At 40.1% G+C, this 15736-nt stretch overlaps 1 protein-coding gene across 4 annotated transcripts in view; it reads right to left on the minus strand.

The window, feature by feature from the left end:
- ephb2b (eph receptor B2b) overlaps positions 1-15736 on the minus strand; it is a 126104-nt gene that overhangs the window by 55861 nt on the left and 54507 nt on the right. For all 4 annotated transcript variants that reach the window (XM_086293209.1, XM_086293207.1, XM_086293208.1 and 1 more), the window contains exon 3: positions 6696-7380. In XM_086293209.1, the coding sequence (XP_086149335.1) occupies positions 6696-7380 (685 nt within the window). The remainder of the gene's footprint in view (positions 1-6695; positions 7381-15736) is intronic.

Here is a 15736-nt window from a genome sequence, read left to right on the forward strand (position 1 = left end):
TGGGGCTTTGCGTGGAAGTGCACAGTTTAAGACTCAAACACCTTCCTGGGAGACCGATGACAGAAAACTTTGCTATAAGAGTCCAACTTCTGGGATGACATTAACCAGATGGTTTCTAAACATTATGGAATGAAATCCACAAATAAAATAAATATCAACATAACCTCCTTGATTTGGTTGTTGACATTGCCCAAACTCTGCAGAGGCTCCGGGGGTTACGTAAAGCTTGCGTGGACACAATCACCACACTGAGATGGACAGAGATGTTGCCCTTGAATCCAAGGATATTTTCTGTTTGTTGGTTCTTCTTATTCAGTCTCAGCCTGTGGAAACAGTCGTTAAATTAACTCAATCTTTTTTGTTTTCCTTTACAGCAGCAGGAAGTCCTTTCTGAAGCTAAATCGCCTTGATTGCCGACTAATTAAATGCACAGGAATTTATCTTAATGACACTGCAAGGGAGATATATCGACAACACAGAGATTTACAGTGCATGCTGATTCATGCTACAAAGTTAAGTGGCACTCATAGTGTCAAGCAGATAAATAAGTATACATTTAAACCACTTAACTGTAGAAATTACTTTTCTTTTCTTTTTTTAAATCCAAGTACTGGAGGTCACTGTATGTAAAGGAAAAAAAAATGCTTATTTCTCCGTATTGGTCATATTATGAATTATGGTTCAAAAGTCAAAGAAAGCAGACTTATTTTCATATTAACAGCCAAAGTTTTTCATATTATATAAAGTGTTTTTGAAAGGAACTGTACCGTCTCATCTCAATGCGTACGACCAAGTAATCCCTAAGCTGAAGTCAAAACATCAGAATGACAAAATACCGCAATTATGAAGTTTATGGCATTAATATTCTCTCTCTGTGATATCTTTCTCTTCGGCTGCTCAGTGGAGATTATCTCTCTTGGTTATTAGTGCAGCATGTTGACAGGCATTGGGGCATGTTACACAGATAAGAGGAGAAGAAGAGAAACGAACTCTAGCTCTAGCCTGTCCCTGTTAATACGTCCCACCTACACTTTGCCTTTCAATTCCATTTATCTCTTTCCCTTCCCATCTCTTGGCCTCACTAGTGCAGCTATTTAATCTTTAAGCAAGTGAAGTTTAGCAGGGGAGAGATCTTTGTTGTTCGGTGATGCTTCTCATTTTAGATCCTATTATTGTTTATAAGACTCTGCAGAGGAGGAAGCAAATATCGAATGAAATAAAAAAGCAACACAATAAATGACTGTTAGATTATAACTAAAACACCTGTCTATAATGCTGCAGTGTTCCCATTGTGCTCCCACTCAGAGTGGTCTAGAGCTTCTGAGTCTGAAACACTGTGATGCTGTATGAGACTGAATGGTCACCCTCCTAAAATGATCAAGGGTTTACCTCTGTGTGAACAAGCATGCACACACTATGGGCATAAATTACATGTGGCACTTCTAAGCACTTTTAATCAGTGACATGAACACTGTTTTTTCTCTGCTCTCACTTTTAGATTAGCTGCAATGTAGGTCAACAGCACACAACACAAGACACCACAATTTTTTCAGTGTTGACCGAGTTCTAATATATCATTGAAAGAAGCAAAAAAAAAAAAACAAGGTCACTGATACTCGAGAGGGATTCCTGTCTTAAACAGTGAGCTCAATTGTTTCTCTTTTTCTGTGTTTTTTTTTTTTTTTTTACCAGACAGATGCTTTATCCATCAGTCTCCCTTAGCTGAGAGAGCGAGGATTCCTCTAACAGGACACGGGTCGAGGACATCTGAGAGACAACACATGGGGATGTTTTGACAAAGCCCCGGCCTCGTCTCTGATGAGAAAGAGTCCCATATGGATGGATCTGTGCACTGCACGGCTCTCATTTCCAGAATTGCCTGTCCAAGGCAAATTAATCACAAATAAATCCATAAGACTTGTCACTCTGCCTTGCATTCATGGAGAAATCCCAGAAAACTACCTATAGTATCTTGGGGCTCAGAGTGAGACAGGTAGAGGTGTTACAAGCAAGAAGCAGACCAACAGGAAGCCCTTACAGTCAAGGAGAAGGCCAATAATGTGAAAAGAGGTGCCGGGATTATAAGAGGTCATACTGTCTGAATTTGAGATTCAAAAGATGGTGTGGGATAATGAGGAGTGTGACGGAGGGGCATATGGAGCAGAGCCCGGCATGTGCAAAACCATGTGGAAAACGTTTGCAGGCTTAACAGGCCATGATCTTTGAATTCTGAGAGATTCGCAGGGATCGCGGGTCACGTTATCACATCCACATATGATAAATGTGCTGTGAAAATGAGGATAATAAAGTGCATGTGTATGGGTATACAAATGACTGCTTACTGTTATTTCATTTGTGTACTAACAACACGGCTGAATTTTGACAGTTTTGTCTTATTAGACTCTTTCTTTCCCTTATCTGAAGCTCCCTTAATTCTTCTTGTTTTTCACCCTTTTTGCTGCTATATGGATGTGTGCAGGGTGGAGAACAGACAGAGAAATAGAAGACCAGCAGACAGAAAAAAAAAGCACCTGGCCATACTGAAATCCCATCACAGTGGGGAAGAAGGAATAAAGGCTCCTGAATGTTCCCTGGGGCCCCTCTGGGAACAAAATGACATGTCTTAGAGCTCGTCTATTCACCTCCTGCTGTTACAACATCCTACAATGTGTATAGACCAAAGAGGCCGCCTCTATCAAACACACATCACAATCCTTTATTGGATCCGTGTTTAAAAGAAAAGGGGGGTAAAAAAGAAACCAGTAATGGAAATTAAGGGATGCTGCTTATGATGCAGATATTAAGTCATGTTGTCTGTAATGCCATTTAACAGGCAAATGTTGCAGTAATGAACATCTGCTGAGGCACTAATTTGTATTCCTTATGTTTAACTAAACAGCTAACAGCAGCCGAAGTAGCCATCAATCCACAAGAATACAAGAGGCTTTTACTTTAACATAATATTGTGTGAATGCCTATTGTGTAGGCAGGCTGTTGACATTTTGGTCTCTCTTTCTTTCCCTTATTTTCTCCCACTCTCTCTCTCCCTCACTCGCTTTCCTCCGTTACTGCAGCCCAATGCAAACCTTCCCTCATCTTTGTTTGCACAATGCACAATGCAGCAGAAGCCTTGAGGGGGTGTGTTTGTTTTGTTTTGCTTTGTGTCTTGTTCCACACAGAGGACAGCCATCCAGTCATCAGCATGGCTGTTCCCCACGTGCACTGTTAGTCAATTAGAGCTGCCATTAAAGGCAGAGGCACCGAGGGAAATAAAGGCAGCGGCGTGGATTTGTCTGTGCTGCGCTGATTTCCATCCTTAAAGCCTCTCCAGACGAAGAGGCTGCAATAATTGGGATTCTGACAGTGGGTTAGGGGGACTCATTTCCTGGTTTCGCCTCCTCCCCACCACTTTTCCATGCAATCATGTCTATCCAATCATGTCCGCCCACCACCTACCTTTGCACTCGACCCCCCTAACTCTCTTTATCTATAGCCACATTTGGCTGAAGAATTACTGAAGCCTTTCCTCCTTAATCTAATTGCTCTGGTGTAACTCCAGGAACATTGCTTCCAAGCACCTACTACCGATGATGCAGACCTCACCAGGAGACAGACTTGTGTTGTTTTCCAATTCTTTTCAATGTGACCTAAAACACGTAGTTCTACTATTAGTTGGGAGAAGTTCTCTAATAAACAGTATGTCTAAATACTGGAGTAGTTGCCAATAAATCTGGTAGATATCGGAGTTACAGAATATTACTACTCCAACAAATCTGGGCCACAAGGGTACACAAACTGCTACTTCTTTTACAATACTTTTCTTTCTCCTTAGATACAGTGACTATCAAAATCATTGCCAGACATAAATCAAGTTGTTGTTATCACTGTGACAGATTGTCTCCATCTGAATCTTCACTCCTCAATAACATGAGCCACACTCCCACAGTTGAGACCCTTGAACTCACAATAGCATGGGGTTAGATGATCAGATTACACTCAGGAAAACACACATGGGCATTGTTAAAGGAGATTGCAATTCCACTCATGAACATGGCTCTCATTGTGCCCCACTGAAGAGAATGCTTTTCATTCTAGGGCAAACAGGACCTCATGTGTCTCTGTGGTGCACCATCTCCTCAAGGCTCTGAGGGGAAATCAGATCTTTCTCGTCAGGGCCAGCTCTACTGAAAGGGTCTGGTATGGTTTCTTCACTCATGGCACTTCTTAGAGAAGAAACTTAATCTCACTTATAAGACAATTGCAGAGGGAAAAAAAAGGCCTCAGCAATTCGATGTAAGCACCCCATTCTGCTGTCAATATTTTGACAGATTTCATGACAGCATAATTATTTGCCGGGATCCCTGCCAAGGGTTTAATTGTTACATGCGTAATTACACGTTTAGTTGAGGAGATGTTGGTACAAAGCACTGGTTGCATTATTACTATTAGAGGACAAATAGTGTCTTTCATCTTGCCTCCTTTATGCTGTCTCTACAGCTCCATAATCCCCTCATGTAAGAGGATACCTTACGAACCCTCTGAGGGCACCTCTCACAAATCAATTCATTACCCCATAATATCGGCTGGCATATGTGCATCTTTCATAGATCAATTCATTATCCAACTTCTGGCAGCTGAAAGGCGGCGGCAGACCACAGTTTAATGTAGTGATATCAGTTTGCAGTGTTCAGGAAGATGACTAGAGAGCACATGAATTGAAGGCAGTCTTCCATCCAAAAAGGCTTCTAACCAATCGGGGAACTACAACACAACATCTTTTTTTAGTCGTAATGGTTTTATGTCCTTTCTTGGTAAAGGACACACTTCCCAATTGTTTGTGCTGAAGCTCATAATTATTGTATAGAGCCATAAAATCCATCTCTGTATCATTGTGCTGCATTCCACAGCTGCACTCACAGATAATCCATCCCTCACATAAAGCTTTAATAATGAGTCAATGCATCACAGGATCAAGGGAAATGGAGGGAAAAAGAAAATGGTGAAATTCTGCGCTCATGTAGTGTATATATGCTTGCCAGAATAACTGCCAGTACCCAAATCTACTTTCACTGCCTAAGTGGTGCTGAAGACGAAAAGGGAAAATTGGCCATTAAAAAGGTTTTATCCTAGTTGATCTTGACCAACAAAGCCAGTGAACAGAAACTGAGAAATAAATATGGAGGCAATCAGACAGAGCAGGCAAAACGCAGTGAGGATATGAAGTGGATCAACATACTTTCCCTGAGTGGACAACATTTAATTGTATAATCCCATTTAGCTCAAAATACACCATGACTGAGGACACCCCTGAGATGTTCCAATCCACCACATGCAGTGAATTACATGTAGGTCAGAAAACAAGCAGATTAGTGTAATTATGCATGGATGTGGATCAGAGTAGCTTGCTGCACCATCTTCACATGCCTCTTATTGGCCCATATTCCTTAAGGAGGAGCCGCTGCCTGTCCCCATTAGTAGTCCTTGAACAGGCCTGACAGTGTTTGGGGAGGCAGCACCCATCAGGTTTTACCCTCCCAGCACACAGGTGCTAGGGGATGCGCTGTAATTACAGGTGCACATAAGAGAGGCAGCAACACACCGCTCTGAAATGCAGGTGGGTGGTTTGTTGTGCTGAGCTGGATCAGCACTGCTGCAGTCCGCAGGTTACACGCTGCTGTGCTGCTTCAAGTGATCAGCATCTCTAAGCACGCTGACCAAATGCCACCTGGCAGAGTGTGGATAGGGCATGGCACAGGTAAATGTTGGGTGCATTGATGTTTTGAAAAGCCAAATCGATTTGCCTGAGAGGGATTCCAATTGACAGGAAAATGTGTGCAATTTTGAAAAATGTCCTCTTTGTCCCACTGGTTGAGAGGAGGCATACTACAAGCAGAAGAATTTTACAGATTCAAAATTGTTGCTAGCATTTGAGTGTGTGTGTGTGTGTGTGTGTGTGTGTGTGTGTGTGTGTGTGTGTGTGTGTGTGTGTGTGTGTGTGTGGTCTTATTTAAATATCTGTTGAACTTGATCACTGTGAACAATATGCACAGAGATGTGTTTTTCTCTGGGAAGAAGCTCAAATGCTTAAAAGCACTAATATTAATAAAAAATATATATACATATGGAATAAAGAATGTATTCATACAGGAGATAAAACAAAACAAAATCACATACTGATTGTGTATAATTTAAGGATTCGTTTAAGGTCTACTCTAAATGTTCTGCAATTTCCAGAGCAGGAAAGTTAATAAACAACTGCTTCTTTGAAAAGCAGTTATGATTTTAAACCAAACACCTGTGTTGTTTGGTGCTGCGATTCACATCCTTTTACGGCAGCTCAGAAAAACTCAACATGTTCTGTAGTCATGACTTCCAGCAGTAGCTGTGTAGTTTAAGATCCAACGCCAGCAACTATTATTTCTGCTGGAAAAAGGATAGGATCATATTTTGTATGGAAATGCCCCAATGTTGAATAAGCTATGCATAGAATATGTACCTCCCATCATATTCTTGATATATTACCTAATATCATTTTATAGTGTCAATTACATTGTAATAAATAGATCTCGGAACAGCTTAGTGCACTACAAGAGATAAAAATTGCAAGGACTATATCCTTTAGTTGATGGAGTACACTGTTATGACAGAGAAGACTGATTAACTAGTCTTAGGAGAAAACAGAGAGCAAAACATACCTCGACAAACAGTCCCATTTTCCACAGGCTCATTCCCAGCTTTGCACATACAGCGCCCGATAGGTACCATCCACTCTCCATCGCCGTTGCAGTACAGCTTAATAGGCACATCTACCTCCTCTGCATTTGGGATACAAACCCCTCTTGCTGCCACAAGGGAGGTGCTCTCTGCTCCAGATAGGGTCTCCTGGAATAATGCCCCGTTAGTGATTATACGAGGACACTTCCGGTAGAAGACACGAACAGCGATGAGAGACATGCAGCCGCCATAATCTTGGAAGGCCAAGTAAAAGCCATTCCGTGACACTGGGCCAAAGCTTCGAACCTCAGTGTTAATCTTCATCACTCTGCCCCCAAGGTCGACCTGGGAGAAGCTCTCATCTGCTGCAATGGTGTCAACCTTGATCCAGGGGTTCTCCATCCACGGTGGTGATGTTCTGGTGGCTGAATCAGAATCAGATTCATAGTAATATAGGTTAAAAGTCTCTTTACAGGAGCCTGGAACATTAGGAATGCTACTGCAGTCCCTAACAGAGAACTTCATCTCCACGTGGATTCGCTGCGCACCGCGACGCCGGATGTATTTTGTCCGTACCCAGTTGTTCTGATTGGTGTCGAAAACATTACAGACTTGGTACGTCCGGATGGTGTTCATGTTTTCATCATAACCGCTCACCTCTTCCCACTGTTGATCAAAGACATGGAATAAATTTTGTGTCAGCTTTCAAAAACACTTTGATTTAAATACATTAAAACAAAATAAAGCAAAAAACCTGCAACAGAGACACTCGTAAGCCATATTCAATAATGTTTTCTGATCATTTCTAATAACAGAAATTATCATCAAGTCCCGGAGCTACCTAGTTTCCAGCAATAACAGGTATGTTTTCATTCACTTCTAATAACTTCAATTACTGGGAGTAATCAGCTTAAAACAATATTTTGATTCTAATGACTTCGTGGTAAGAGGAAACATAATATCTCTAATAACTTTACAAGGATGCATTCCACTAGCTTAAAGAACAAATGAGAACCAGCCCTCCCAGCATGTTCAAACACGAGTATTACCTTGAGAAAAGGAAAAGCCTTCTCCAACTTCTCAAGGTAATTATTAAGAAATTAAAGTATGTTTCATACTTACTTTGAATCATACTTAACTTAATTTCATTCGATACAGTCAATAAAATAACAGTTTTCAAAACAATAGTAGCAATAGTAATAGAAAGAACTTCTTCTACTGAAAAAAGGCTCACTCTTCAGGGCTTCTAAAACGTTGCTCGGTTATTCCTAATGCTTAATTTCTGGATACTTTAGGTCAGGGTATGAATTGAGTTTCAAGCTTCATCGGGCAGCAGTTTTTTGCATGGTAGAGTCTGTCAAGAGTTAAATATAGCATTTAAGAGTACGTGTTAAACTTTTAGAAAGAATCTCATTTGGGGAAAATAAATGCATTTTGGGTGGTTATAGAAAAGGAAATCTTTTTCCACAGGCTTAGACTTCTTATATTCGACTGCTCCTTCCCATTTTCTCAGTAAAGGAATATTTCACATGCTATACTCAAAGAGAAATTGGAGATGTGACATTAGTCACTTGAACACAGCAGAGAGACTCTGGTTTATATGATAGCGTGTCCTACTTTTTTTTAATTGTAACTTAATAGGACACATTCAAAGCACATGCTGTTATGGGGTATTGAAAATGTAGTGAAAGCGCCTTTCACTATGGTGAAGCACTGAGAAAACATGACATGAATTTTCCACAATCAAAGTCACACTAAACTGGCATAATCATATTACACAGGTAATCATATAAAGAATAATCAGGGGGCAAATTTTACTCCAGGTTTTTTCAGCATGCTGTTCCACTTCAAAGTCCACATTCTGCACACCAATTTAAGTTCTCGCTCCAGCTATACAGAGTCCAGATGCAGCCTCTGTGGATTTCCTGCCCCTTGGCTAAGGATCAAACCAGCTTTAAACACCATGTACTCTAACCACTATGCAGGCCATGACCTTGACCCCAGCATCTCAGCCAAGAAAAGAATCCAGTTCTCACCCCCATGAACCACTTTGCATTGGCTGCTCCTGCTACGGCTTCTACCATTCTTCCTCCCCCTTCACTCTTCACTTCACAGCTGATATAATTTCTCAAATTAGTGCCCACTTAGTGAGGATTTTGACAGATTTTGACGGTTTGGGAGAAAAAAGTCACCCCTCCTGTTACAAACTTGCATTCTATCAAACACTTTTACTAATTAAAGCAGCTTTAGTTCTTAATTCCCATGTCCCAGTTAATCATTGCTAGTGTAATGCTTGGCGTGACCCAAACAATCACAGAAGCCAACCTAAACAGAAAAGTCTGATGTGCAGCCAAAAATAATACTAATAATGAGAGAGAGAAAAAAAGCTGCATTAAAAAATTTAATAAAAGCTTAAATGGGCCAGTCATCCAGGCAGCACTGAAAAAAACTGAAGTCTCCCTATTAAAAAAGAAAAAAAGTGTTTCAATTGAAATTTATATTTATATTTCTCTTCTTGACTATCTATTTACAAATGAATTTCTAGCGTTAATCCTTATATTGATTATCTCACTATAATTATGAGGATTTTCCTTCCGGTACCTTTAGAGATCAGATTAAAACCTAATTAGTTGGAAGGCATGGATGTATGTGCTACAGTTCACGGGTATGGTTAACAGGGAAGGAAAAAAATCTGTCTTTTGCCCAGTATTGGCAGACATCATCATCCCAGGTCATGAGCACCCATTGACCTTCCCACTTGTTGAGGAGCAGTAGGGAGGCTGTGGGCCAATTAAATAAGAGCGGACAGCTTGCTTGTAGTGAGCAGAGCATTGGGCAATCACAGTTTAATAAAATGAATGTGGAGACAGGTGGGGGTTGCTACTAATGAGGGATGCAGACAGGGGAAACTCCAGGAAAGTGTTGGCAGAGATGTGGGGGAAGGGTTGAATCTGGCTAAAAAAGACCCCAAACAAAATGTGTTTTGATGAAGGGCCCCTTTTTGTCCTGTCACGGCCTCTTTGCCCTGCTTTCATCACAGCCAGTGGAGGGAAGCAAATGGGGCATAATAAGACCCTAACGATCAAGCGCAGAGTGTGAAATTAGAAGAAACGTCTTCATTTTCACAGCTTTTTGCACTGGCTCTTCACGGAGAATGCTGTAAAAGGTGGTCGTGTGTTTTGAGTACAGCAGGTGAAGGTAGCACTGATGGAGGATGTCTAGAGAGATTAGATGGAGGGAATGAGCTGCCCTCAGATGACGATGGAAACAAAAACTCCTACTCATTGTACCAAGATCCTGATACATTTGGCCAAAGTTTTCTCAGCAAAAGTCAACAAGCAATGGAATAAGCGCACTGAACAGTACACTAATAGACCGTAAAATAAGCTCCTTTGCATTTGTGCGTGATTTGGGGTAATTTTTCAAAACTGTTAGACATGATACTGCTTCAAGATAAACAAAAACTAATGGTTTTTCACGGTACACATGCTTCCTTCCTCAGAGAAACATCCTCTCATGATGAAAAACCAATGGTGTGAAACCGAATGCGCGACTGGTTCCAAACAAAAGCACACTGTTCTGCGTTTTAATTGCTCTCGTTGGGGTCCTAGCTCGAACAATCTTGGGTCGAATGGTGCAAGAAAATAGCTTGCTATGTTTGGTTGAACCTGCTGGATGTTACTCATTGGTTAATCCAAACGTACTTAAACAAACACTAGTATTTACCTGCATATAATAAGTGATTACTCTGACAAAAAGCAGGTTTTAAAAACTATGATAGAATCTTTGAGAATCCCTATCAGTGGCATAGGAAAGTAAATTGTTACATTCATGGCACAGTCTAACTACTTTTCAAATACACTTCTTGTTACATGAAGTGTACTAGAGTCCAGGCAAGTAATTGCTCTTGTACTTTACACAGAACCTCTATTTTCCTGCCAACTGTTGTTATGTTTTCTTAACAAACTATTTACAGGTCCACTAACTGCCGAGGAGTCTGATTTAGATTACTCTGGAAAAGCAACACTGAGAAACTATTGTCTTAAACAGAAAAAAAAAAAAGCTTCAGAGCGTGAACTCTCTCAGGCAAATTTTCTTATAATTTCTTGAAGTAGTCTTTAGGAATAGTTCTCCAGGCTTAATTGCCAGCATTTTGGTAATTTTTCACCATTGTCATGTTGAAACAATCAGATATTTTCCAGCCCAAAACCTGATGGTACTTTTCTGTGTTGATGAATCCATAAGTACAATAATGGTCCCAAACACCACTGGCTGAAATGGAGCCCCAAACCATGACAGAGCCACCACGGTGTTTTAAATATGGCTGTAAATGGTAAATGGCCTGTATTTGTATAGCGCTTTTCTAGTCCCTAAGGACCCCAAAGCGCTTTACACAATCAGTCATCCACCCATTCACACACTGGTGATGGCAAGCTACATTGTAGCCACAGCCACCCTGGGGCGCACTGACAGAGGCGAGGCTGCCGGACACTGGCGCCACCGGGCACAACGACCGAGACTGTCCGAGCCGGGGCTCGAACCGGCAACCTTCCGATTACAAGGCGAACTACCAACTATTGAGCCACGATCGTAGGAACTCATGTTTGTATCGCTCTCCTGATCTCCTCTGTACAATGATGATTTAAAACACATATTTCAAATTTGGACTGATCCCTCAATAAGACCTGTTGCCAGTGTTGTTTTAGTCCAGTTCTTTTGCAGTTTGGCACACCTTAGCCTTTTATGCCCATTTCCCTTCCTTTAGAGTGTTATCTTGATAGTCACTCTTCTTTTGGGACCATTTTTGATGTGTCTTCAGCAAACAGTAGTTGCTGCAGAGCCACATGTATCTCTCAGGTATTTTACGTAGTCTTTGCTGGATTTTCGTCCCTAATTCTTAAGATCAAGACTTTTTGATACTTTTCAGCTGCTGTAGGAAGTTTTTTTAGGCTTCCAACTTCTCTAAATTCTTCAAGTTTTTCCAAGGAACGACACAACATGCCATGCCAGGATATACCAAGACTTTGGCCAATGTCTCTTTAGAAATCACCTTGATGTTCAGACAGTTATTTTTGCTGTTTTTCCTAGATTTCACTTGAATGATTCATAGGTCACTGTTAAGGAGCTTAACAAACAAATAAACAAAACCAAAAAAAGGCCTTTCCTCTGAAAATATCAGGTACAAGGACTGGACTGAAAATATATGAAAAATAGCCAGTGTCCAAAGAAAAACTTCCAGGACGTCTAGAAAGGCAGGACAATTATTACTCTTTTAAAAATTACTTGAAAGTCTGGTTCCTTGCAACACAAAAAATGAAGGAATGAGGGTTGGCACAAGACTTTTACACAGCATTGTAGATTGTGCTGGACTCGAGACTGCTGCTCCCCTCTTCTTCTGTAGTTATTTAAGGTGCTCCAGTTCAGTGAAGCTCACTGAGAGTGAGGCCCAGAATCAATATCTCTTGTGCCATTTGAGGAGAGAGAAAGAAAAGTTCACCTGACCTGCAATCCATGTCTCTTCATGACAGTATGTCTCTACTTTATCTGTAAAGCCAGGCGGAACGCACCGACAAGGCTGAATTATTGACTAGAGCAGGCCCTACAGCTCGGATTATTAACTAAAGACAGTCTTTTCTTTAAGTCCATGGTTTCATATCTCTTCATAAGTTGTTTTTTTTTAGCAAAAATATATAAATTATGTACATTATGTAAAAGATATTGTATACTACCTCTTGTATCCATTTATCGTGTAATTTAACAGTAACTTTATTTAAACACAATTTAAACACAATTAGTAGGCACAGGTGTTCTTTGTTTATGTTTATGCTGTAATAAATAACCCCACTCTCCTATTTCTGATTTAAGAAAACTTTTATCCATGTTATGGCTTTGTGTAAGTGCCATATTAAACTTTTGCAAATATAAAAAGGTACGTAAAAGGGCAGAGAATTGCACAAAATACAACCAATTTAAGTGCGGATGTTAAACATTTCAAGGATCCTGCCATGGAAAATCCAGACCAGACTGCAAAACCCTCAGAATCAAGGTGCTGTATTTGAATCTGCTTAACCAGCTGCTGCCAATCTGGGCATGAAATGTGATGTTTTGATTACATTAACTTATTTGAGAACTGCACTTGTGATTGACAAGTCATTAGCCAATTAGCACACCCTTCCACCAATCCTTCTAACTCTATTAATGAACAAAGTTTGAAGAAAGAACTTGATGCCTACTAGTGCATACCCATGCTATTGTACTGTTTGGCCTGTTCATGATGTTCAAACTGATGGGGGCTACTTAATCAGGAGTGGTAGATATTGTTTATATTTTAAAAATGGGCCATTTCAGCCTACTGTTAGGTAGTCACTAAGTATGCATGAGTCAACTTTTCTAGATCTACAAGAGACGCTATTTTCAACAAACAATAGGAAGCTTACATTAGGTGTTATAGGTACACAGAATATAAAAAGCAAGTAATGCATCATGCATAATTCAACTTTTGTGGCTATATAGTAGATGTTGTGAAATAAAAAAAATTATAGGAAGTGTTAAATGGTCATTTTTGCCCATTGCTAGGTAGTTGCTAGGTAACATAATGACATAATAATATCTGCTACAAAAAATTCAGTGATCTAAGATGTGCCAAATTTGGCTGTACAACTCCTGGTGGTCTGGAAGGAGTTTGCAAACAAAGAAGAGATAAAGAGAGATTTCACATATTCTAAAGTTATCTGAAACTACAGATTGATATCATGAGCTCATCAGGAAACTACTGAGATCACTGTCCGGCTTCTTTACAATGAAGTCTTTTTGCAACCACAGAAGTTACCCCCAAGTGCTCTTTAGAAAGAATTCAGTTTTAAGGCACTTCCATGCCAGCTTCATTTTTCAGACTCCATCTGCTAAATCCGTCTTTTAAACTGTCTGAAGCAGAACAGTCATAGTCATGTTGCGTGACCAGTGTTCAAGAACAGCACTTGCATCTTTCCGTAAAACATGAACGTAGTAACCCTGTGGACCTTGGCCCACTAGATCCTTAAGTTAAGCTCAGTGTAAATAACCTTGGTGTAAAAATGGACTCTGACTTTAAACTGAACAAACAGATTAATTCTGTTGTGAAATCAGTTTTTTACCAATTGAGCCTTTCCCCCCAAACTCAAGATCTTCTTATCTTTTAATCATTTTGAGTTACACATGCTTTTATAACAACTCAACTGACTATTGTAATGCCCTTTACACATTACAATGGTCATTTACTTCTGTCAGTGATACTTTCAAGCCTTCCAACATGCTACTGCACACCTCCTTAACAAAACCCGTAAGATGGCTCATATCTCCCCTGTTCTGGCATCCCTTCACTGGCTTCCTGTGCATTTTAGGACTGATTTTAAGATTTTATTGTAAGTTTATAAATCCCTTAATGGGTTGGCTTCCTCTTATCTTGCTGATCTCGTAACACCTTATGTTCCTCAAGGTCTCAGATCTGCAGATTAGCTAATCCTCCATGTACCAAAGAATAGATTTAAGAAACTTTCTCAGCCACAGTCCTTAAACTGTGGAATGAGTTACCTCCACATGTTAGGCTGGTCATTTTGTAAAGTATGCCTTTATTCTTCAGCTTTCAGAGTGAACGCTTTGGTATTTAGTGTTGTATTTTGTGATTCTTTAGATGTGTTTGTGCATGTGTGTGTGTATTCATTTGTTTCATGTGAAGCACTTTGGTCAACTTTGTTATTTTTAACTTTTCTTTATTAATAAATGTGGTTTGGAAAGGAAAGAAAAACAGCTACACTGACACGAAAGCACACAAAACAAAACTCAAAAATATTACTTAGTGCTAATGCTGCCATTCACTTTCAAAATCATCCTCGTGACTAAACTGCTTCCAAAGATTTCCACAAAAACACAAGTGTTATGTCATCTGTTATATTTCTCTAGTAGGACTACTATGCTTGTACAACATATTCAAACTGCATGTAATGCATTCAAGTTGGCAGAAAGTTTTCCTCTGGATCTGTGCAAATGGAGAAACTTAACCAGCATTCAGACAGTCAGTACATTTGTTGGCTACAAATAGTCTACCACAAACACGCTCTTTGGGACTGCTGTTGATGCAGTCAGATTTCTGATAGATGGTTCTGCTTGGAAAGCACAATTTGAAGATTGTTGATTGTCATTACAATCATTCGAAGCTGTGTGAATGTCTTTAAAACTGTTATCTTGGCAACCACATGAAAAATCAAAAATGACTGCACCTATTACTGCAGCGAGCAGCAAGGTCATGCATAAGATTATTTTACCTTTCATATGCTATCTGCACATTTTCAATGATTAAAAGCATGTCATTTTATCATAGATATTTACTGGCAAACCAAGAAATAAAATACATTATAGATAAGTGTTTAGCTGCAAAACAGACACGCAGAACTAAACAGCTTGTTTAACAACCCCAAAACTGGTGAGAATAGTGACACATCACTGACGAACGTACTGTCAGAACTCTAAAAACGTTTAACAGTTTCATAGGTTGACATAACATCTACTGTCTGTTTATAGCATCTTGTCATTACGATGTTTGAATTAAACTGATTTAGTTTCACAGTCCTGAGCCACATAACACATCACTGCTCTATCACTGACAGAAGTAAATAAATTATTCACACAAACATGGAGAAAGAGACCCAGTGGAAAACTCCCGGGGCATAGTCGAGCCATTTGCAGTTGTGGGAAATCTGTCAGAGCAAGAGTGGCTTCCCTAGAGGAACACAGGACAAATGACACCCACTCTCTGCATTCAATTACTACAAGAGAGGCCATGGGAGCCAAATCCTGCAGGAGACTGGGCTTCACCGAGAGGAGAGACTAACCCACGCACAGACATAAGTAGAACTGTCTGCTGCAGTCAACTCTAATCGCCACTGTCCATTACTAATGCACAACATGTGAAAGTTGGAGAACAACTCCATCTTTTACCCCAATTCCACAAAGTTATATGTGGATTACGTTAGCATATTTCTATACA

The sequence above is a fragment of the Aulonocara sp. 'chitande type north' Nkhata Bay genome, linkage group LG5 (assembly GCF_057382095.1).
Source record: "Aulonocara sp. 'chitande type north' Nkhata Bay isolate Kocher_YH1m ecotype deep benthic linkage group LG5, A_spYH_male_GT1.1, whole genome shotgun sequence".
NCBI lineage: Eukaryota > Metazoa > Chordata > Actinopteri > Cichliformes > Cichlidae > Aulonocara > Aulonocara sp. 'chitande type north' Nkhata Bay.